Consider the following 22,017-nt stretch of genomic DNA (forward strand, 5'->3'; position numbering starts at 1 on the left):
AGTCTTGTGGGAAGGACTGGGGATCTCCTGAAGTGCCTTCTGCCATCTCTGATTTTGGGGGAAATTTAATGTGGTTTTCAAGAGCATTTTATTTTGAAAAAGTAGATGCACATAAAAGTTGTAAAACTATACAGGGTTTATACAGTCAGTATTCATTTATATTTATTTGCATTTTATGTCTTCTGATTATCTAAATTCCTGGAGTTATATATCTCCACATGAAATCATCTTCCTGCAGCAGCCTGAAGAACTCTCTGTAGTGTTTCCTCTAGTGCAGTGACACTTTTCTGTGTTTCCAGCTTCTCAAAAGAGAGAGACAGGTTTTCCATCCACTGGTTCACTCCACAAATGGCCACAATGGCCAGAGCTGGGCCAATCCAAAGCCAGCAGCCAGGAGCTTCTTCTGCGTCTCCCACATGAGTGCAGGGGCCCAAGGACTTGGGCCATCTTCTATTGCTTTCCCAGGCCAAAGCAGACAGCTGGATCAGAGGTGGGGCAGCCAGGCCTGGGACCCATTTTGTCTTCATTTTTGAGGAATATTTTCATCAGTTCTAAATTTTTAGGAAGTCACAGTGTCTCCTCGTCCTACGTTAACCCTTGAAAAGTCAAATATCATAATTATCATCATCCAATGTCTTCTTACTTCCATAGTTCCTTTTGAAAGTCATCAATATTTTTGCTCCTTTAATAGAAATTGTCTTTTTTCTTTGGTTGCTTTGAGGACTTTCAGGTTGCCTTTGATTTTCTATGGTTTGTCTATATTTTCTCAATTTTCCTTAATATTTTAATCATAGTTATTTCAAATTCATCATTACTTCTAACCACTATCCTTGTCTAACTCTAGCACCTGAATTTTCTCTGGGCCTATTTCTATTGATTTATATATTTGTAATTGAGAACATCTTCTTGCAGCTTTGCCTGTCTAGCTTTTGTCTGTGTGCTGGATGTAGTAATAGTTACAGAGGGTCTTAACTATGTCATCTGCCACTAAATACTGAATTTTGTTATGACAGTCAGTCTAATACTAACAGATCACCCTCAGACTATGAAATTTAGGTTTTGTACCTTTTAGGGAAATACCATTTCAGTTTTGCATTTACTCCTAAGACATAGTCCTTATTCTTAGTGTATGCTACTTACTCCCACAGTGGGATATTTCTAGGATTTTTATTATATTTGAGGTTCCCCTCTAGGTCATTCCACTTTGGATGAGTCCAAACTTCAACTCCCAGCATTTGTGACCTCTGAAAGTTCTGCACAACTCTTCAGCTTTCAATACTCCCTGTCAACTCTACTAGCCTTCTTCCACAATTCCTTGCATGTCCTCCTTCATCTATGCAAGATTCTCATGTGATTGAGGTTCTTCACCTGATACTGTGGTCTCTTCTCAGGTGAGGTAGAGTGTTTTCTTACTAACTCTTGGGAACACAATCTCTATAAAGGATTGAACCAAGATTGAATTGTGATAAACTAAAATAGACAACAGTTGATCCTATGGGGAATTCTGGAAGTGGGGTAGCCCTTCAGGGAGGTTCCAAATTGAGACAAGGGAACTGAGCCATAATCTGATGATCCTCACCTCTCCAAATTAACCAGTCAGAGGAAGTGGACTAGGGGCACATTCTCAGATGAGGTACTTGCCTTTTGCCTAAAAGAATTCTCAGAGAGGATAGCAACATGAGCATTAGCAAATAATACTTCCAAAAGCTGAAGGAATATCTTAGTCTTGCAGGATCTAGAAAACAAACTGCTATATCCACTATGGTCCACAATTTATGCCATTCACATGCACTTGCTTTTATTTTTATTTTAAGATTCATGTTTTTATTTACTTGAAAGGCAGAGTTACAGAGACAGGGCAGATCTTCTGTCTACTGGGTCACTCTTCAAATGGCTGTAACAGCTGGGGCTGGGCCAGGCTGAAGCCAGGAGCTTTTTCTGGCTCTCCCACACAGGTACAGGGGCCCATGCACTTGGATCATCCTCTGCTGTCTTCCCAGGTGCACTAGCAGAGAACTGGATTGGAAATAGAGCAGCTGGGTCTCAAACTGGCACCTGCATGAGATATTGGCATCACAGATAGAGGCTTAACCTGCTATGGCACCATGCTGTCCCCATACTTGCTTCTTAAAGTGCCTGCACCCAGGGGCTGGTGTTATGGGACAGCATCCCATACTTAGTCCTGGCTGCTCTGATTCTAACTCAGCTTCCTGCTAATGTACCTGGAAAGGCAGAAGCAGGTGGTCCAAGTGCTGGGATTCCTGCCACCCATGTGGGAGACCAGGATGGAGTTCCTTACTCCTGGCTTGACTGGTTCACACCTGGCTGATTATTTGGGGTGTGAATCAGCAAATGAAAGAGCCATATCTCTACCTCCCCTGCCTTTCACATGTAAATTATATATATAATACTTGATATAAATAATATATATCATTATATAACTTGATATTCTACATATGTGTGTGTGTGTGTGTGTACATAAAGTGCCTGCTTTAGGATGGTCTTGAGAAACTTACAAGGTCAATGGAACAAATTAGACAGCTCCCTCCACCCCTAACAAATCAGTCTCAAATCTGCAATTGATATTCATCACTACTCTCCTCTACTACCCCATTCTAGATTCCCTTCACCCTTGACTGACATCTCTGGGGGCCTAGGTGACTTGGTGGAAGGGCCAATACAAATCCTCATGCCCAAGGGTCTGGACACATGTTTATCAAGCCCTTCTCAAGACATAGCTGCTGCATTTATTTATCATCAAAATTAGGGAAAGAGTATCAAGAATATCAAGATACATACTTAGGAAAGAATATCTGTCAAATGTTCTCCTCCTGCTCTCAGTGTATTAACAGTAGCCCCACATCACCCAGATAAAACTAATTTCATGCTAGTATGGTAACTTCTTCCCGCCTGTGTTGGTCTCTTAGCTACAATGACAGCTTAAAGTTCAACAGAACTCTTGATTTGTTGCCTGGTGAAAGTGTTCCCTCTCTGGATCCACAGACTTTAGGTCAATCATTGTACTTTCCCCCCTACAGTCTCATTTCCCATCTTACATGAGAAACACTGGTGGCAACAAACATTTTAGGTGTCATGTGAAAACATGAACACACAGTAAACCAGCTGATAGAATACCTCAGCAGGGATATGGAACTTCCCACCCAGGTGATGATTAAGAATAGATTCTAGGCTGGCGCCGTGGCTCACTAGGCTAATCCTCCGCCCGCAGCGCTGGCACCCCGGGTTCTAGTCCCAGTCCGGGTGCCAGATTGTTCCGGTTGCCCCTCTTCCAGTCCAGCTCTCTGCTGTGGCCCGGGAGTGCAGTGGAGGATGGCCCAGGTACTTGGGTCCTGCACCCGCAAGGGAGACCAGGAGGAAGCACCTGACTCCTGGCTCTTGGCTTCGGATCGGCGCAGCACACGGGCCGCAATGTAGTGGCCACTTTGGGGGTGAACCAACGGAAAAAGGAAGACAGTTCTGTCTCTCTCTCTCTCATTGTCTAACTCTGCCTGTCAAAAAAAGAAATAGATTCTAAGTCTTAAAAGAGGTAGCTACTACTGGCTATCTTCAACTTGCCTATCAAGGATCCACCTTCTCTACCCTGCTATACCTAGAAAGGTTATCTGACATAAACTATGTCACCAACCCTCCTTACCCATGGCTTCTGGTTGAGTTTGGCCAATGGGGAAGGCCAGGATGATATCAGAAGAATGAAGGAGAGTGAGGTCTGACCCTATTTCCTGCAGAACCTAGGGTTGGATGCTACATAATCTCCTAAGCTCCTGGAATGCAACCCTCTCATCTCCTGATTTCAGTAGTTGTTTCTTCTCCGAACTCCTTTAGAGTTAAGCACACTACCAGAGCCCTGGCCTTACAATACTGTACCACATTTTGGAGGGCTTCCCTGCATCCTGTCTACACTCCCTTTTTGAAAACTTTACATGAACTGTCCTAGTAACAGGGTATCAACAGTTTCTTCCTAGGACTCTGAAAGATCTGCCAACTCACTGAACATTAAGTCCTTGCAATGATCTATAAAACCCAACAAGATCAGGACCATATCTCTAGTATGTTCTACCCCTCCCTACCTGTTCTACTCTAGTTATAGTGGCTTTCTGCTTTGGGCCTTTGCATGCCAAGATTGGTCTTGCTACATAAATTCACATGGTTCATTGTCCCATTCAGGTTTCTGCTCAAATGCTCTTAAACTGAGATTTTTCCTTCCTATTCTATATAAAATTATGAGTTTCCAATCACCATTAATTCTATGTAAATGCTTTCATTTTCTACAGGATATGTATTTTTTTTAATTTCTCCATAATCTGTCCCACCTTCATTAGGATGAAGATGATCGATCTTTGCTTCACATATAGAATGTATTTACTAATAGGAACAAATGGGTGTGTCTGGTATCAAAACTAGATATCAATTACTAGCCAATGAACTCAAGCAGGTAACTGAAGCACATCGTACCTGTTTTATCATCCACAAGATGGGGATAATAAATGTACATATAATTATAAAAATAGTAATATAATTATACATAACAATAGTATAATTATAATGAGCATTCAATTATTAATAGTCATAAGGCATTCAGGAGAGTGCTTGTTACATGGGAAGTGCTACATGAATGCTTAACTATCTATTATTAATGCATTATAATACTTTCACATGTAAAAATATGGTCCCTATATATAAAAAAACAAATCATACAATATCTAATCTGTATGCAGTTGTAGCATATAAAATATGTAAATTAAAAATGACAGAATTACAGAAAGAACATTAATCCACAATCATAATGAAAGACTTTACAACACCTCTATTGATGAATAAAAAAAAAAAAACTGATGCATATATACTATATTTGAAAACACATGCTAAATCTAAATATTAGAGAATATGCATCATTTTCAAGGAAACATGAAACAGATAAAACAAATAGGCTTACCAGACTCCACTTAGCTGGAAGTTACTAGAACATAACTTCAAAAACAAACAACAAATTACTTTGGCTTTAACTAGGTAAGTGTATTACTTTTAATTACATAAGAAATCTAACAAGCAATCTGGAACTGATGCAGTCAAAAATGGTTCTGCAGGTTCTAGACTGTGAAGCCACATTCAGATGAATGGAGAACAGTAAGTGTGGTGTCCCCCACTACTACCAATGACTCCAACCTGTTCTTCATGGCTACTAGAGTGGGACAAAGCCTCTGTTAGCTTTAGAAGAGCCTGGCAAATTGATTATTTTCAAAATTGCTCATGGACAACTAGAACAAAATGTTTTTCTTTGAATAAGTAAGCAGGGGAGGATGGAAACTGGGAAAGAAACTAACAGTATTTACCACACTAGAATAGAAAGAGGAAAAAAAAATATTAAGTTCACAGACTTTGGTAAAACACCATTAGATAAAAGCACTCAAGAGCTATTCAAAAACATTTTTGGACCGTATTAATATTTTTAAAGAGCAAATTATAATAAATTTTCCAAAATCATGGACTTTAACTTGAGGCTAATTTTAGGAAACAGTTACAGACACAACTGTTTACAGTTGTGTAAAACAAAGATTGAAAATTAATAAACTAGTGGTCCAACCAATAGATAAGACATTCATGCTTTTCAATCCCACTATAAGTTATTTTACAGCCACTCAAGGAAGAGTTGAGGGTGAGGCATCCTAACTCTGATTGCCAAAATACCTAGGGTTTTCCATGAACATGAGTTCCCATACCCACAACAAAGAGGACTCTCTTAAATTTTTTCAAAATTAATATATTCATGGGTTTTACATCCAGGGAGGATTTTCCTATTTTTCCTAATATTAAAGGCATCACTGAAGGATGGCTCTATTACTTTATTTTCACAAGTTTCTCTATGGTGTGTCTTTTCACAAGTGTCCTAACAAATATGAGGAAAGATTTTCAAATACTGATGGCACTCAATAGGGAACCTTGGCTAAATTCCATTACCCTGGGCCTAACTTAAAGATATGAATAAATGTGACAGATTTAAGTCCATCCAACAGTCTGGGTCCATAGAGACTTGGTTTGGGTTCAAAAAATCTATTAAAGCTTGGTTTCCACCAGAATGAACAAAGTTTAGCATTTGGGACCTAATATCTTTACCCAAAAAGTCTGCTTGCTAAAACATTATATCGCTGCAGCTCACTTGGCTAATCCTCCGCCTGCAGCGCCGGCACACCAGGTTCTAGTCCCGGTTAGGGCACCAGCTCTCTGCTGTGGCCCGGGAAGGCAGTGGAGGATGGCCCAAGTGCTTGGGCCCTGCACCCACATGAGAGACCAGGAGGAAGCATCTGACTCCTGGCTTTGGATCAGCGCAGCGCGCCGGCCATAGCAGCCATTTGGGGTGGGGGTAACCAACGGATAGGAAGACCTTTCTGTCTGTCTAAATCTGCCCGTCAAAAAAAAAAATTTTTTTTAATTATATTGAGACCTGTTTGATTCCACTATCATATAGGAAAATGTTGACTATGCCACACTCTGCGTTATGGACAAAAAAGGATTTGGGCTTCTCTATCTGTAGTTGGAAATTAACAGGATTTTTAATTAGGAATGTACAATTAATGCAGTAGCTATCGTAGATCTGCTCTAACCCAGAGGTCTGCCCCCACCACACTGAATGATATCTTTGTGAGTCAACAACTGAAATGGCCTGGCTTATGCCAAGAGGAACCAGGGAAGCTTGCAGCTCCTTTGCTGAACTGGGTACAATTCTGTTCTCTACTATAATGTCCTCTGTGGGATATGTGTGTATGAACACATTTGTCTTAACCCTACTTCTTCAGAGTTTATCTCTAGGTCAGTCCTCCATCCCTGTGCCCATTATAACCAAGTTCTTCTATCCCTTGCAGATGCAGGTGCCAGCAAAGTTGGGAGGCTTTTTGGACAGTGTGGGCCACTTCTGTCATGGGAATTTAGAATTTTGCATGTCATTACTATCCATGATGAGGCTCTTTCTACATACCCTATCAATCCCTACCTGTCTTCCCAAAACACTACTGTTAACTCTTACTCTATCTGCACCAGTACTACTGTCGATACATTAAATGATTCTCAAAAACTCACCATGGTCAGACATGTGTATATACATTCTGTTTTCAAAATATACTCTTAAAAATAAATATGTGTACACTTGCATGTTAAAAAGATTTTTAAAAATTTAGAGAACATCTGAGGCTTTTCCCTACTCACTGTAGAATGACTACCTCACCTGATCTTTTGCTCAGTAACAAGACCATTTGTGCTGAAGGGTTTTCCACATTTCTTATGAGTGTTCCCTTGTAGGATTTCCCATGTGTCCCTGAAGGCTTTTGCATTCTGATCATCTTCATCAGGATTTTCCCTTAGTGTGAACTGCCATATGACTCCTCTAAAACATCACAGAAGCCTTTCCTACAGTTATTCCATTCCTGTGGTTTTCCCAGCACATACTGTTGGGCACATTACAGTGAGAGTTTGTGCTGAAAGCTCTAGCGTGTAGACTATGCTCCCAAGGTTCCTCTTCAGAGTGAATTAGCAGGACAGCCACTGAATACTTGTTCAGTCACTAAAGGATGCACAGGTGCCAAAAGCTTTTCTTCATTAACTTCATGACAAGTTCCCCAGATGGTTTTCAGTGATGTGTCTCCTGGTGCTCATACATTGTATAGTCTTCTGTCTTGGGACTGGACAATGAACAATAAAATATGGAAGTGAAATCATGACCTTCTGAGGCTAAGACACGACAGACGATGTGGCTTCTGCACAGACCCTCTTTTGGATCACTCTGGGAGAAACCTGCTGCCATGGTGTAGTCATTCAGCTCTATAGAGGCCTACAGGGTGAGGAACTGAGGGTCCTCTGCAAACAACCAGCACTGACTTGCCAGGCATGTGAAGGGTGAAGGGTGAATGGTGAAGGAGCCATCTTGAAGTGGACTCTTCATTGGTGAAGATTTGACGACTGTAACTCTGGCTGACATCTTGGGTGCAAAGTCATGGAGATCCTGAGCCAGAACTGCAGTGCTAAGCTATTCCTGAATTCCTGGTCTATGGAAATTTTGACATAATAAATGTCTGATGCCACAAATTTTTGGAGAGTAACTTGTCACGTACCAACAGGTGAACTCGCACATCGGGTGAGAGTTCTTTAAGGGTGTCTAAGGGATGAGATATCAATGAGTGCTTTCCCATAGAATACCCACAGTAGTTTATATCCACCTATTATGTATTCTCTTGTGCACAGACAGGTAAGAGTTACTCGTGAAAGACTTCCCACAATGATTACATTCATAGGGTTTTTCTCCGGTGTGCGTTCGCAAGTGTTTCTTAACAGCTGAGAGATTATTAAAGGCTTTCCCACAGTCACTGCATTCATAAGGTTTCTCTCCTGTATGTATCCTCTTGTGCACAGTTAGAGAAAAGCTACTACTGAAGGATTTTCCACACTCACTACATTCATAGGGTTTTTCTCCTGTATGAGTTCTCACGTGCTGTGTCAGATAGGAGCTCTTCCTAAAGGCTTTCCCACAATCATGGCACTCATAAGGTTTCTCCCCTGTGTGGATGCTGTTGTGTCCGGTAAGGGAGGATCTTGTGCTAAAAGCCTTTCCACATTGGTTACATTCATGGTGATTCTCCCCGGTATGAATCCTCTTGTGGCTTTTGAGGTTACAACTAGTGCGGAAGACGTGGAAACACTGGTTACATTCATAGGGCTTTTCTCCAGTATGAATTCTCACGTGCAGTCGAAGGGATGAAGGATCACTGAACGCTTTCCCACAGTGATTGCATTCATAGGGTTTCTCCCCATTATGGATTCGCCTGTGAATAGTAAGGTAAGACCTACTACTGAAGGACTTTCCACACTGAGTACAGTCATAGGGTTTTTCTCCAGTATGAATTCTCTTGTGCTGAGTAAGGTTAGATTTTGTGCTGAAGACTTTAAAACACTGATTACATTCATTGAGCTTTGCTCCACGGTGACTTCTTTCCTGTTAAAGAGATGCATGGTAACTATAACTTCTTAAAGTTTTTAACATGGAATGCTGTGACATGAGTTCTCTCTCCTGGGAATTCTGTTCATTATTATAACTGATGCTTTGGATATTTTCATATGACTGTTGCCCAGAATACAGACGTTTGAGAATGTTTGAGAATACAGACATTAAAAATGACAGATGCTTTGCCCCAAGTCCTTACCACATTCCCAAGCCATTTTCTGATAAAGTTATGGCCAATTTGTCTCGAACAGGCAATATCTGAGTCACATTTAAGGAAATATTTACTTGTGGAACTTTCAGTGAAGAAACAAATTTGGAGCCAATTTACAATTACAAATTTGTAGCTAACAGCTTCACAGTACTTTTTCAGGGACACTACTTTCTTTGAATTTTCCTATTGTAGAAAACCAGAAATTGATTCACGTTAGATAGTCTTACCGTTTTCACACCTTTAGACTGTTCTTTTTTGAAAGCATGCTTCTTAGGAGTTAACCATTTGGTTTTCAGAACAGGCTCCAAATCTGGAAGAAATTGAAAAGAAATTCAGATTGAGAGAATAAATGGTGATGTGGACACACAACTAGTGGCACACACTGAGGGATCATGGTTTTTGAGGTCTCTTATGAAAATGACTTGGTTATAGAAATTTTAGGTATTCATTTTAAGAAAAAGGATTCTAGGAAACTGAGATTGATTGGATTGACAAAAGAAGGGATTATCAGGAATGCACTCAAGAAAGAAGTGGATTTAAATTTTAAAAAGGTAACAGCTGCATCTTTGTTTTGCCCTTGGGGCCAGAGTACAGTATGAGACAAAGAATAAAGAGTTAAAGAGGAAACAAAGAAAACTACACAAGGAAGCTGATGACCCGTTCTTCTCCACCTTTTTTCAAAGAAGAGGGCACTTTACAAAGTTCCCTGGTGGACAGTAACTAATGCAATCCTTCTAATCCTCAAGTCACTGGCCAGAGCTATTCCTCATAAGGGTGCATATCTACTTAGTGCTCACCTGGACAAGTGTCTGGGAAAAGGCTCCTCTCCTCTGGTATCAACCTGTCTTCTTGCTCCAAATGGGTTATCAGTTTGGTTTTACCAACATGGCATCCTATTCATGAAGAAAATACACATGTTATAGGAGTAGTGGGTGGGGGATAAGCAAGTCCATGAATCTGAAGTCAAGACTTATGACAATGTGTGACTTCAGGAGCAGTAAAATAATTATGTTTAAATTCTAATGGAGATAGTAACTCCCACAAGGAACAAAAATGCAAGCATCTTCAATTCAGTATTCAGGATAGCAGGGCAAAAATAGTCTTAGAGGCCGGTGCTGCGGCTCACTTGGCTAATCCTCCGCCTGCAGTGCCAGCACACCAGGTTGGGGCGTTGGATTCTGTCCCAGTTGCTCCTCTTCCAGGCCAGCTCTCTGCTATGGCCTGGGAGTGCAGTGGAGGATGGCCCAAGTCCTTGGGCCCTGCACTCACATGGGAGACCAGGAGGAAGCACCTGGCCCCTGGCTTTGGGTCGGTGCAGTGCACCGGCCGCAGCGGCCATCTGTCTCTGTCTCTCTCTAACTCTGCCTGTCAAAAAATAAAAAAAATTAAAAAAAAAAATAGTCCTAGAAGCCCATGTCTAAGTTCTACTACATGCTTCAAAAGACCCAAACCTTTTAACTTTGGAGACTATTAAGCAAGGGCAAGAAATAGATATTTAGTTCTTAAGGGTAGCTCCGTGAGGGTGGGTCCCTGTCTTTCTCCACATGGGAGACTTGGATTGAGTTTCAGGCTACTGGCTTTGGCCTGGCCTAGCCCTGACTGTTGCAGGCTTTTGGGGAATGAAGCAGCACATGGATTATGTCTCTGTGTCTGTGTGTGTGTGTGTGTGCAAGCATATTAAAAAAATATATAGGCCGGCGCCATGGCTTAACAGGCTAATCCTCTGCCTTGCGGCGCCGGCACACCAGGTTCTAGTCCCAGTTGGGGCGCCGGATTCTATCCCGGTTGCCCCTCTTCCAGGCCAGCTCTCTGCTATGGCCTGGGAAGGCAGTGGAGGATGGCCCAAGTCCTTGGGCCCTGCACCCGCATGGGAGACCAGGAGAAGCACCTGGCTCCTGGCTTCGGATCAGCGAGATGCGCAGGTCGCAGTGGCCATTGGAGGGTGAACCAACGGCAAAAAGGAAGACCTTTCTCTCTGTCTCTCTCTCACTATCCACTCTGCCTGTCCAAAAAAAAAAAATATATATATATATATATATATATATATATATATATAAAACAATTACAATGTAATTATGAAGTTAAAACAATGATAGAATTGCAGGGGAAAATGATAAAACTGAAGAGAAAAAATGATAGAATTGAAAACAGAGTTCTAAAATAATAGCTTGAGGCCTTCAATAATGAACAGAACAACACATCAGATGATGGATAAGGAGGAAAAGGACTTAAACAAAACTATAAACTAACTAGCCCTCACAGTTATCTAAAGAACACTCCATCCAACACAAAAACACATACTTATCCCAAACACAGCTGGAATATTCTCTAGGATAGACCATGTGTCAGACCACAAAAAAAGCCTCACTAAATTTAAAAACAATGAAACCATACAAAGTGTTCTCCTAACTACAGTAGAATGTGATTAAACGTGAGTAACAGAAGGATGTGTATTATTAAGATGACAAAATTACTAGAAACAATATACAGAGATAATGCATTCACTATTATAAATTCTATTAGGTATTTTATTCCAGAAATGGATAAGCTGATCTTAAAATTAATGGATTTGCAAGTGATCCCAAATAGCAAAACAGTCTTGAAAAAAATAACAAAGTAGAAACACTGACACACTTCCTGATAGTAAAACTTACTATGAGGCAACAGTAATAAAGACAATGTGGTACTGATATGAGGCTAGACCTACAGAACAATGGAATAGAACTGAGAGTTTAGAAATAAACTCCAGTGTCTATGGTCAAATAGTATTTTTAAAGGTGCCAAAATCATTTGATGGAGAAAGAACATCTTCCACAAAGATGTTGGGGCAAACAGATAAGCACAGACAAAGGAATGAAGATGACGCTTCCTCCAGACTCCATGCAAAATCAACTTTAAGTGGTTCAAATACCTAAACGGAAGAGTTAAAATTATAAAAATTCTTGGAAGAAAATATGACCTTGGCTTTGGCAATGTTTTCTTGAGTGTGACACCAAAAGCACAAATAGAAAAGATAGATAAATTGGAGGACATCAAAATTAAAACTTTTAAGTATCAAAGAATAGTAACAAGAAAATGAAAACACTCAAAAGTGGAGAATTTACAAATTTATTTCAGACAAGAGTCTAATATCCACAACGTACACCAAGGTTTTACAATCTAAAACTGAAAAACCAATCAAAAAATGGGCAAAGAACTTGAATAGACATTTCTCCAAAGAAGAAATGAGCCAATAAATGCATGAAAAGATGGTTGATGTTATTAGTCACTAGGGAAATGTGATCAAAATGACATGATATCACTTCATACACATCATACACATGGTAATGATCAAGGACAAGTGCTGGAGAAGCTGAGGAGAACACGGGATCCCTCACATATTGGTGAGAGCGTAAAAAGGCAGTTGTTGTGGCAAAGTCAGTTCCTCAAAAAGTGAAACACAGAATTTCATATGGCCTAGCATTCTACTCCTAGGTAAATCCCATGAGAACTGAGAGCAGGTGTTCAAAAACGTGTTCACAAATACTCATAGCAATACTAGTCATCATTGCCAAATAGTAGAAACAATGAGATGTCTGTCCACTGATGGATGGATACACAAAACCTGGTATGTCCAGTTGTAAGAAGGAATGAAGCAGTGGCACATGCTTCCAAAGAGTTAAACCTTGGAAACATTATACTACATGAAAGAAGTCAGACACGCAAGGACACATATTTATAATTCCCTTATAGGAAATGTTCTGAAGAGGCAACTCTGGAGAGACACAAAGCAGACTGGTAATTACTGGTGGCAGGCAGTGGGGCATGAAATGGGTACTTGGTGCTTAAAGGGGATAAGGTTTCTTTCAGGGGCTTAGTCTGGTTTCTGTCACTTTGGTGAGGACTTTCCAAGGAAAAGAAGCTTGTTCCTAAGGTTGGGAACTCCCAACAGCACATCAGTACCTGCAGGGGCCCCTGGCTGTGTCCCATTTGGTGGGGAAGCACATGGTGGCTTCCCTTTCTAACAACCTGCTCTCTTGAGAATTAATCCAGTTACACGAGACCTAAGCCATTGCCATGAGATGGGCGCCAACCCCTTCTGAAGGTGGTGCCCAACAATTTCATCATCTCCCACTGGCCCCACCCCTTAAACATTCTCACATCAAAGCTGCTACATTGAGGATCAAGCTCCTGGTACATAAACCTCTGGGAGACAAAACGTACCCAAGGCATGGCAGAGGTGATGAAACCGTGCTGAAACAAGTGTTGCCCGCAAAGCTACTGCAAGGTACACTTTAGATGTTCAAAATGGTGACCTTCCTGTTCTGTGAATTCTAACTCAATGAAAAAAAAAAAAGAAAGAAAGAAAGAAAAGAAAAAGGAATGAGAGAGAGAGAGAGAAAGTCTTGCCACCTGGGCCATGCAGTCAATGCAGGAATGGCGTCAGGCTTACCGAGCGAGGCCAGGTTCTTGCGGTTCTCCAGCATCACGTCCCTGTAGAGCATTCTCTGGGAAGGGTCCAGCAAGGCCCACTCCTCCTGGGAGAACTCCACAGCCACATCCTCAAAGGTCACCAGGTCCTGCCCATTGCAAACATGCAGCTTGGCCAAGGATCACCCTCCCCGCCGCCCCACAGCATGGACAGGAAGAGAGTGCAGGATGACTGACAGCACCAGGGATGGGCCCTACAGGGCAGGGCAGGGGTGGCCCACTGCACAAGATGTGAGACCTCCTTTCATTGGCTCCTGGGTTCAGCTGTCAACCCTCATCGCTTGTCCCCTCAGGCCCACCCACCAAGGTCCCAGGACTGCTACACAGTGATTTTCCATCTCCACTCTGAGTGTGAGCTCCCGCAGTCTCAGTTCCCTGAACACAGACCTGGGACCCTGCAGAAGTCAAAGAGATCCTCAACAAATGAACAAATGATTTCCCCAGGGCCAGAAGAAATCGCGTGACTTCAGGACACAGTCACGGCTTTACTTGGCTTCTCTTCAACTCTCAGCAGCACGTGCTGTGCGTAGGGACCCCAGAGGGAGCTCAGGTATTGCAATCGGTGTTGACGTGCACTACATGCTGTGGGCAGCACCCCACCCTCCCTCGTTTGCCCAGAGATCCTGGGAGGCCCGAGGAATAATGGATTGGAAGAAGGAGTGCCTGGCTCACCTGTAACCAGCCTGTCAGGGACTCATTAGCCAGCGCCTCCTCCGTGCACCCTCCCTGCTGAGAGACTGGGAACAGAAAAGTCCTAGCTGGAGCAGGCACGCATCCAAGAATCGAGGCTGCCCTGGGTTCTCACACATAGATCTGATGCCTCAGCACTCCGCTGGAACTGGCCGTGTCCCATTGCGCAAACATTTACCCAGGCACCTCCCGACACACACAACACAGCCTTACACCCTGCACAGCTGGCCTAAGGAGCCAGTGCACAGCCCTGTGTCAGCCAGGTGAGAAAACAGGACAGGGGTCTGACTTGGCAAGATTATTTCCATTGCGCAGTGAGGAAATCCAAGTTCTGGGGCCGTCACTGCTTTTACTGTGTTTGTAGAAACAATTAAAGGTACAATTGCAAAGCTCCTGCACAGTCACAGCACGGGTAACAAATCCACCACCACCCCAACACCCAAGTCCCGAATCCCAGAGCTGTCCACTCAGACACGAGGGACCTCGGGGCTCCTGCCTCACCTGTTCTGCCCGACCCTCTGTGGCTGTGCGGCCCCCTCCTCTGTATCCACTCTTGGTGGGGTTGGGTTCCTTTTAAGCCTGGACTCTGAGGGCTTCCAGGGCCCAAGGACTCACCACAAGCCGGGGACAGGACAACAGCGGCCATCTCGTGACCACGACAGCAATGCCTCCTGGGCATCAGGGTGGTGGGAGAACCAGGATCGTGTCCTCTTATGCCCACAGGGCACAGAGCTCTGGAACACATGGGAACACACGGAGTCTTGGTGGTCTCTCCCTAACTGGGCTGCTGAGAACAAGTCTGCCTCGTGCACTGCCTCACGCTGCAAGTTCTGTCTTCAACCCTGGGCATTTATTCTGCCCAGGAGGTGACCAGTCCAAAACTTCTCTTCCTGCATCCCCTGCGTAGGACCATGACATTATCACACTTGCACACGCGCGCACACACACACCTCGTGAAAACCTGGGCCTCTCAGAGTCTCCCTGCACATTCTGCCCACCCAAGCTGTGTCACAAACACACTCCTGGCTACAACCCCTCACTCCCTGGAGACTTCGGCTCCTGACTCCCATTATTTCCTTCAAGCTGTGGTCCCACCTCACTCAGGGGATAGCAGAGACCCTCACAACGCGGAGGTTCCTCAACTCCAGGGCCCTACACGTCTATGAGTTCTGCCCTGCTCTGCCGTCACTTGGTGGTGTTCTGCCATTCGAACCCTGATTCAGAAATCTCTCTGAATTCAACCTCCCCACTCAACTTCTGTGTCCACTGCTGTTTTCTCACGTATGTCTTCCAATCGCATCAAGGCCTCCAACCACCCTATCTTCTTGCTCTTTCTCCCCTCCATCTCCTCACTGCATGTTAACCCCGTCCAGAGTCCAACATCCCTCATGTCAACAGATATCCTTATCCCCCATCCCCAACCTTCACTCCAGTTAAGATTCCAAGCCCCACCTGCCCCATGGCCTCATGTGGACAGAGCAGTCAGCACACAGGCTGTGACACTGGACTCTAGACACACAAGAACCCTTGACCCTGTAGGACAATTAATCCTACTAGATGACATGGCTTCTCCAATCATAGAACCTTCTCTATTCATCTCCTCCCCTCCTCCCTCTAGGATAACCAGCTTCCTAGAACATCCCTTGGCGACCTGATTCTTCCCATCACACACAATGAACTGTGGCCGACCTGTGCAGAAGTGACAGAGGGTGACGCCCAAGGCCAGGTCCTGGAAGGCTGCAGCTTCCACTTTGGTCTCCTGGATGCTTGCTCTAGGGGGACCCCACTGTCGTGTTGCAAATGGAGCCGAGCAGCCCTGTGGACAGGCCTAAGTGGAGAGGAGCACAGGCCTCCTGCCAACAGCCAGAGCCCACTCGCCAGCCATGCCAGCAAAGCCCCTGGAGGCGAATCCTCGAACAGCAGTTGGGCCTTCAGACGATGCAGCCCCAGCAGACAGCTTCTTGCAGCCTCCTCAAAGTCCTGCGCCAGAACCTTCTGGCCAAGCCGCTCCTAAATTCCTGAACCACACACACAAAAAAAGAAAGTGAGACAATAAATGATTATTTTGCCTTAAGTGACCAAGGCTTGAGATCACGTGCTAGGCAGCAACAGATATCAAATCACGTCGCTTTCAGATGATCCTGCATCGTACTTCCCAGAGAAGCAAGTTGTGCCCAGCGGCCGGTCTCGCCCCCAAGCACTCCCCCGTTCCCTGCCTTCCTCCCTACCTCCTGCCACAAACAAGGCGCTGTCTCCCATTCTCAGCAGGGGCACGCTGGCAGCTCCATGCTCTGGTCTGCGTGCCTGCCCTGGGGGCTCTCCCTCTCGCATTTCAGCCTGGCCCGGTATCTGCAGCAGTGACTCAAATCTGTCCTTGCAGCCCAGTTTTCTTTCCACTCCCTGCCCCTGGCATCCCAGTCAAAGCTGTTGACCCTCTGACTTCCTCCCTCAGGGCCCACTCACACCTCGCACAGTACCAGGGGCTCCCACCACTACCATTTCAGGACAGCCCCCTTGGCAGAATCACCGACGACCTTACTCGCAGTAACAGAGACGCAGACCAAGACCTCGCTGCTCCTATTTCCCACCTGCCCGACCAGCAAAGACAGCACTGGTCAGCTCACACACTGCTGAGACAGCTCCTACGGAAGGAGACGGCCAACACCGGGCAAAGCTGTAAAACTGCTCTTTCCGGGGCTGGCACCATGGCGCAGTAGGTTAATCCTCCACCTGTGGTGCTGGCATCCCATATGGATGCCAGTTCTAGTCCCGGCTGCTCCTCTTCCTCTAGCTCTCTGCTATGGCCTGGAAAAGCAGAAGAAGGCCCAAGTCCTTCGGCCCCTGCACCCACATGGGAGACCAGGAAGAAGTACCTGGCTCCTGGCTTCAGATAGGCACAGCTCCGGCTGTTGCGGCCATTTGGAGAGCGAACCAATGGAAGGAAGACCTTTCTCTCTGTCTCTCCCTCTCACTGTCTGCAACTCCACCTCTCAAATAAATAAATAAAAATCTTAAAAAAAAAAAAAAAGCCGGCGCCACTGCTCACTAGGCTAATCCTCTGCCTGCGGTGCCAGTACCCGGGGTTCTAGCCCAGTTGGGGCACCGGATTCTGTCCCGGCTACTCCTCTTCCAGTCCAGCTCTCTTCTGTGGCCCAGGAGTGCAGTGGAGGATGGCCCAGGTCCTTGGGCCCTGTACCTGCATGGGAGACCAGGAGCAAGCACCTGGCTCCTGGCTTCGAACTGGCGCAGCATATTGCCCATAACGCGCCGGCCATAGTGGCCACTTGGGGGGTGAACCAACGGAAAAAGGAAGACCTTTCTCTCTGTCTCTCTAATTCTGCCTGTCAAAAAAAAAACAAAAACAAAAACAAAAACAACAACTGCTCTCTCCCTATCCATCCTGCCTCCAGGAATCTGTCTCAAAGGTACACAGACTACTCACAGACACATGTGAGAGTTTGCACTGTGGTCTCAGTTACAATGGCAAAGGATTAAAAACAGCACAGATGCTCACCAGTGGGAGACTGGCTAAAGAAACTGTCTCCATCATGAAGAAGCATGCGGCCAGAAGAAAACAGCAATCAAAAAGAACAAGATATCGATGAAGATTATTACCTCCAGTAAAGTCAAGTATATTAAGAGCAAGGCACATGGCAGAGTGCACAGAATGTTTCGACAAGGAGGGGTGCACTGAATACTGAAAGTTTGGGTCACGTGGGAAAATACGGTGGCAGACAGATGAGGAACTTCCTGCTCCCCTTAAAAGATGCTCCTGTTCTAATCCCCAGAGCCTGTGACCTGTCCCCTTACATGACTGAAGGGAGTTTGCAGAGGGGACAAAGGGAAGGCTCTTGACATGGGAGATCCTGAATGATACACAGGAGGGTGGCCTGACATCATCACTGGGGTCCCTGTAAGAGGCAGGGGAGTCAGGGTCAGAGAAGGAGGCGCCGACGGAAGCAGCCGTGTGTGTGGTGGAGGAGACAGAGATGGAGAAGGACTGTAAGACACTGCCCTGCTGGTTTTGAAGACACAGCCAAGGAATAAAGGCAGTGTCCCTGCGAAGAAAGACAAAGATTTCCCATCACATCTTGGAGGGGTCCCAGCCCTGCTGACTCACTGTGGATTTCTAGCCTCCAGGGTTGTAATAGAATAGATGTGTGCTGTTTCAAGCCACTAGGTCTGCGGTCGTTGGTGAGGGCAACAACAGGAATCTAATGCTGCTTCTCATGTCAAATCTTCCCTGAGGTATCAGGCGATGCCAGCCTATCCCTGCACCTGCTGGTGGAATTCCCAGCCCTCTGCAGGTGGGGGGGGGGAGTGTGGGGGCACCTCCTTTCTCCTCATCAGGGACCCCATCTGCAGCTGAGCATATTTTAGTCACTGAGCCAAGGAGGGAGAGGAAGGGTGGGGCCCAGTCAGCTCACTGGGCAGGCAGAGAGGATGCCTGGGACATTTCAGCTTCCATGTGTCCCTTCACCGTTGTCTAGGAGCTGGAATCTATTAGGGCAGGCAGTATCTCCTGCCCTGCCCTGGATAAGCTGGTGCTGGGAGAGGGTCACAGTGGATGTACCTCTTTATGCCAGCGCTGCCCAGTAGAACTTTGGGGGACAGCAGAAATGTTCTACTACTCTGCTCTGTCCGCACAGTAGTTACTAACCAGCCACGTGTGGATACTGAGCACTTGAAACGTGGCTAGGTTTCTTAATTGTTTCAGTTTTCACTAGATTAGTGGAAACAGCTCCATGTGGGTGCCGTAGTGGACGGTGTAGCCCTGGGCACATTTCAGACTGACGTCCTTCAAGATACAGAGGAGGGGCCCCTGGGAGTGGCAGACTTGGGGGGGGGGGTTGCCTGCGGGTTCACAGAGCCAGGAGCACAGTAAGTGTAAACTACCTGAGGAACACACACAGAAGTTACAGCACTGTCACAAGCCCTCAGTTCCAACATTTCTTTTTCCTACTTCCTTCCTCTCTACCACCACCACCCAAGTCAGGGAACCATCATTTGACTCCTGAACTTCTCCCTAACACCTCTGTCTTGTCTCTACAAGGTCTTCATTCTGAATTCTCAAGCCACTTTCACCCACGAGCTTGGACCAGGTGCACATCGCTACTTCTCCCCTCTCTTCAGTGTCCTCCCACGGGCCTCAGACCAAGTCCAAAGTCACGCCAGGCCTGCCTCTGCCTCCCTTTTCCCTCTGGAGTCTCAGCTTCAGCCACCTTGTCTCTCCCATTCATGGGGCACACTGGGCTCCCTCCTGCTTGAGGGTCTATCCTCGAGTGCTCCGTGGACACGCGGCTCCAGCTAGTGACATCAGCTTCAGCTCTCCACCACCTATCAGTGCTTCCCTGTCCCTAGCTCCCACATCACACGTGTCATTTATTGCTTGGGGCCATCTTCCCTGCTTGCTAGCAGGTACACTCCATGGAGGCAGGTCCGGTGTGTTTTAGTTCTCCAGGGTCCCCACACATCTGGCTCAGGACCCAGCTCATGGAGGTTGCATCCAGGTTTTGCCTAGGGCTCTCCTGGTTTCAACAATGAATTTTCTGCATCCACTCTGGTCCTGAACTAAGCAGGACAGCTGCTCACCCTAAATTGCACACTCAAATACTATCTGTTGCATGATAAGCAAACATTCCCCTCAAGAATGTTACAGGAAAGCTAGAGCAAAAAAGGCGCACACACACACACTCACACACAATTAACTGAACTCCACAATTAGCATAAGATTACTTAGTATGAATCCCTGCAATATGAATCAACATATCACTATTACAAAGCAAAGAAGCAAAGTTGATTCCTATTAGGAGGCAAGGTCTAGAGGACTGTTTAGGAAGCTAGTGTCTCACCCTTCAGTCTATAGCTTGCTGCCTGGTATTCTCCCAAATGATTTTAAATTTCACGAAGAAAAAAAAAATCCACTTGCTCAAGACACAACCGGTTGCTGGCCAATGCAATCTTAAATTTCTTTTACTGCTATCAGGAAGCTCACATTGCCATCGTCACAGAGGCTGCCATATTGTAAAGCTTTGTGGAGGATCTGCAGGCCTTTAGAAAGTTGAGTCCAACAGGCCTGAAGCACATGGCTCAGCAGCTCTGCTAGTCCTCGGCAGGAAGACTTAAAACAGCACGGACACTCGGGACTACTGCAAAGTCTTATGCTTCGCCATCTGAATAGTGTTTGTCCCATCTGAAGTTCACGCTGAAATTTAACCCCTACAATTACAAATGAAGAGGTGACGAGAACTCCACACTCACGAATACATTACTCCTTTCCTGGGACTGATGGCTGAACAAGTTGTCTTGACGGTGGGTCTGGTTGGGTTCCTGGAGCGCTCCGCTCCCTGACTCTCTCCACATGAGGCCCTGCACTGCCTCAGGACCCCACCAGCAAAAAGGCCAGCATCACAAGTGGCCCCTTGACTCTGGACCAGGACCATAAGCAAAAAAAAAAAAAAAAATCTTTCCTATAACTGATCCAGTCTGTGGCATTGTGTCGTTAGCAACAGAAAACAGCCTTAGATGTCCTTATGTAAAACCCAGACATTTTCAGTACTATGGCAAGAGTATTCCCCTAAAGCTACACGTATTCATAGTTCTCTGTTCCGTGCAAACTAATTTGCATGGACCTGTATTTACTTAACGCCACACACATCACCATACACACCTTATTATCTTTCTTCTGAATATAAGCCATCAAACAGGAACACAGCTCCCTACCATACCCCTCACTCTTAGCCACTCCTTGTGGCTTACAACCTGAGCCAGAGAAACGCCCATTTGCAGCTCTCCTACACAGCAGAGCCTACTGAAGCCCCTGCTGATGTCATGATCCACGGGATACTCACCTAGCCACACAGGGATGCAGGATCAGTGAGCACAGGTGAACCTTCAGGGTAGGTTTCAACACAAGTCTGAGCTGGAGGGATGCTTGTCTGGGGAAAAAAAAAAAAAAAAACCAAGCAGCATGATTGCTTTTGAAGTTTTGTGTAGGCAGCAATAGCTGTCCTTTTTTTTTTTTTTTTTTTTTTTAGTACTTACAGATTTAGGGTGCAGTAAGGGCCCCGTCAGTTGGCTGCTGGATTTCCCTATCAGACACACCTGCTCCCTAAAACGGAAGACAGCAGCTTAACGCTGTGTGCACTGCGCTTACCCACGCGTTATTTAGGAGCCTCAGGCTGAATTCTGAACAATTCCCGCGGTTTATTCGGAACGTCTTAGTGGCGGGGCACAGCAAGCCGCGTCCCCAGCCACCGCCTGCTGGGTGACAGTGGCGCTGTCTCCCCGTCCGCAATCGCCAACACCCAAAAACGTCTGCAGACGAGGCCGAAGGCTGCCCGGGGCGCAGAATCCCCCTACCCCCAAACCCCTAATCCACCCGGAGAAGAGAAGGAGACGAGGGGAGCTTCCGGCGCGGGGGGGAAGAACAGCCCGAGATCTGAGCGGAGGAAACGAGGCCCCCGGGAGGGTCAAAGCGCGGCTGGCCCCAGGCCCCGGACTCCAACCCCACCCACCAACTCACCGAGTCCCTAGCGAAAGGCCAAACCCGCCGACTCGCGGAGACGCCGGGACTGGCTGGCTCCCCAGCCCCGCCCCGCGCTTCCGCTTCCGGTATGGGCGGGCTGTCCCCTGCTTC

General features: G+C 45.7%; 1 protein-coding gene across 1 annotated transcript; it reads right to left on the minus strand.

The window, feature by feature from the left end:
• Positions 1-5,019: 5,019 nt before the first annotated feature.
• ZNF558 (zinc finger protein 558) lies at positions 5,020-21,986 on the minus strand. Its single transcript, XM_062179278.1, has 10 exons — positions 21,904-21,986; positions 21,423-21,489; positions 21,230-21,316; positions 16,068-16,396; positions 14,994-15,112; positions 14,361-14,425; positions 13,651-13,777; positions 10,016-10,111; positions 9,446-9,528; positions 5,020-8,998 (listed from the first exon to the last, which is right to left on the minus strand). The coding sequence occupies exons 5-10, from the start codon at positions 15,055-15,057 to the stop codon at positions 8,216-8,218; spliced, it is 1,218 nt and encodes a 405-aa protein (XP_062035262.1). The 5' UTR covers positions 15,058-15,112; positions 16,068-16,396; positions 21,230-21,316; positions 21,423-21,489; positions 21,904-21,986; the 3' UTR covers positions 5,020-8,215.
• Between the last annotated feature and the right edge of the window lie 31 nt (positions 21,987-22,017).

This window comes from Lepus europaeus, chromosome 20 (assembly GCF_033115175.1).
Source record: "Lepus europaeus isolate LE1 chromosome 20, mLepTim1.pri, whole genome shotgun sequence".
NCBI classification, from domain to species: domain Eukaryota; kingdom Metazoa; phylum Chordata; class Mammalia; order Lagomorpha; family Leporidae; genus Lepus; species Lepus europaeus.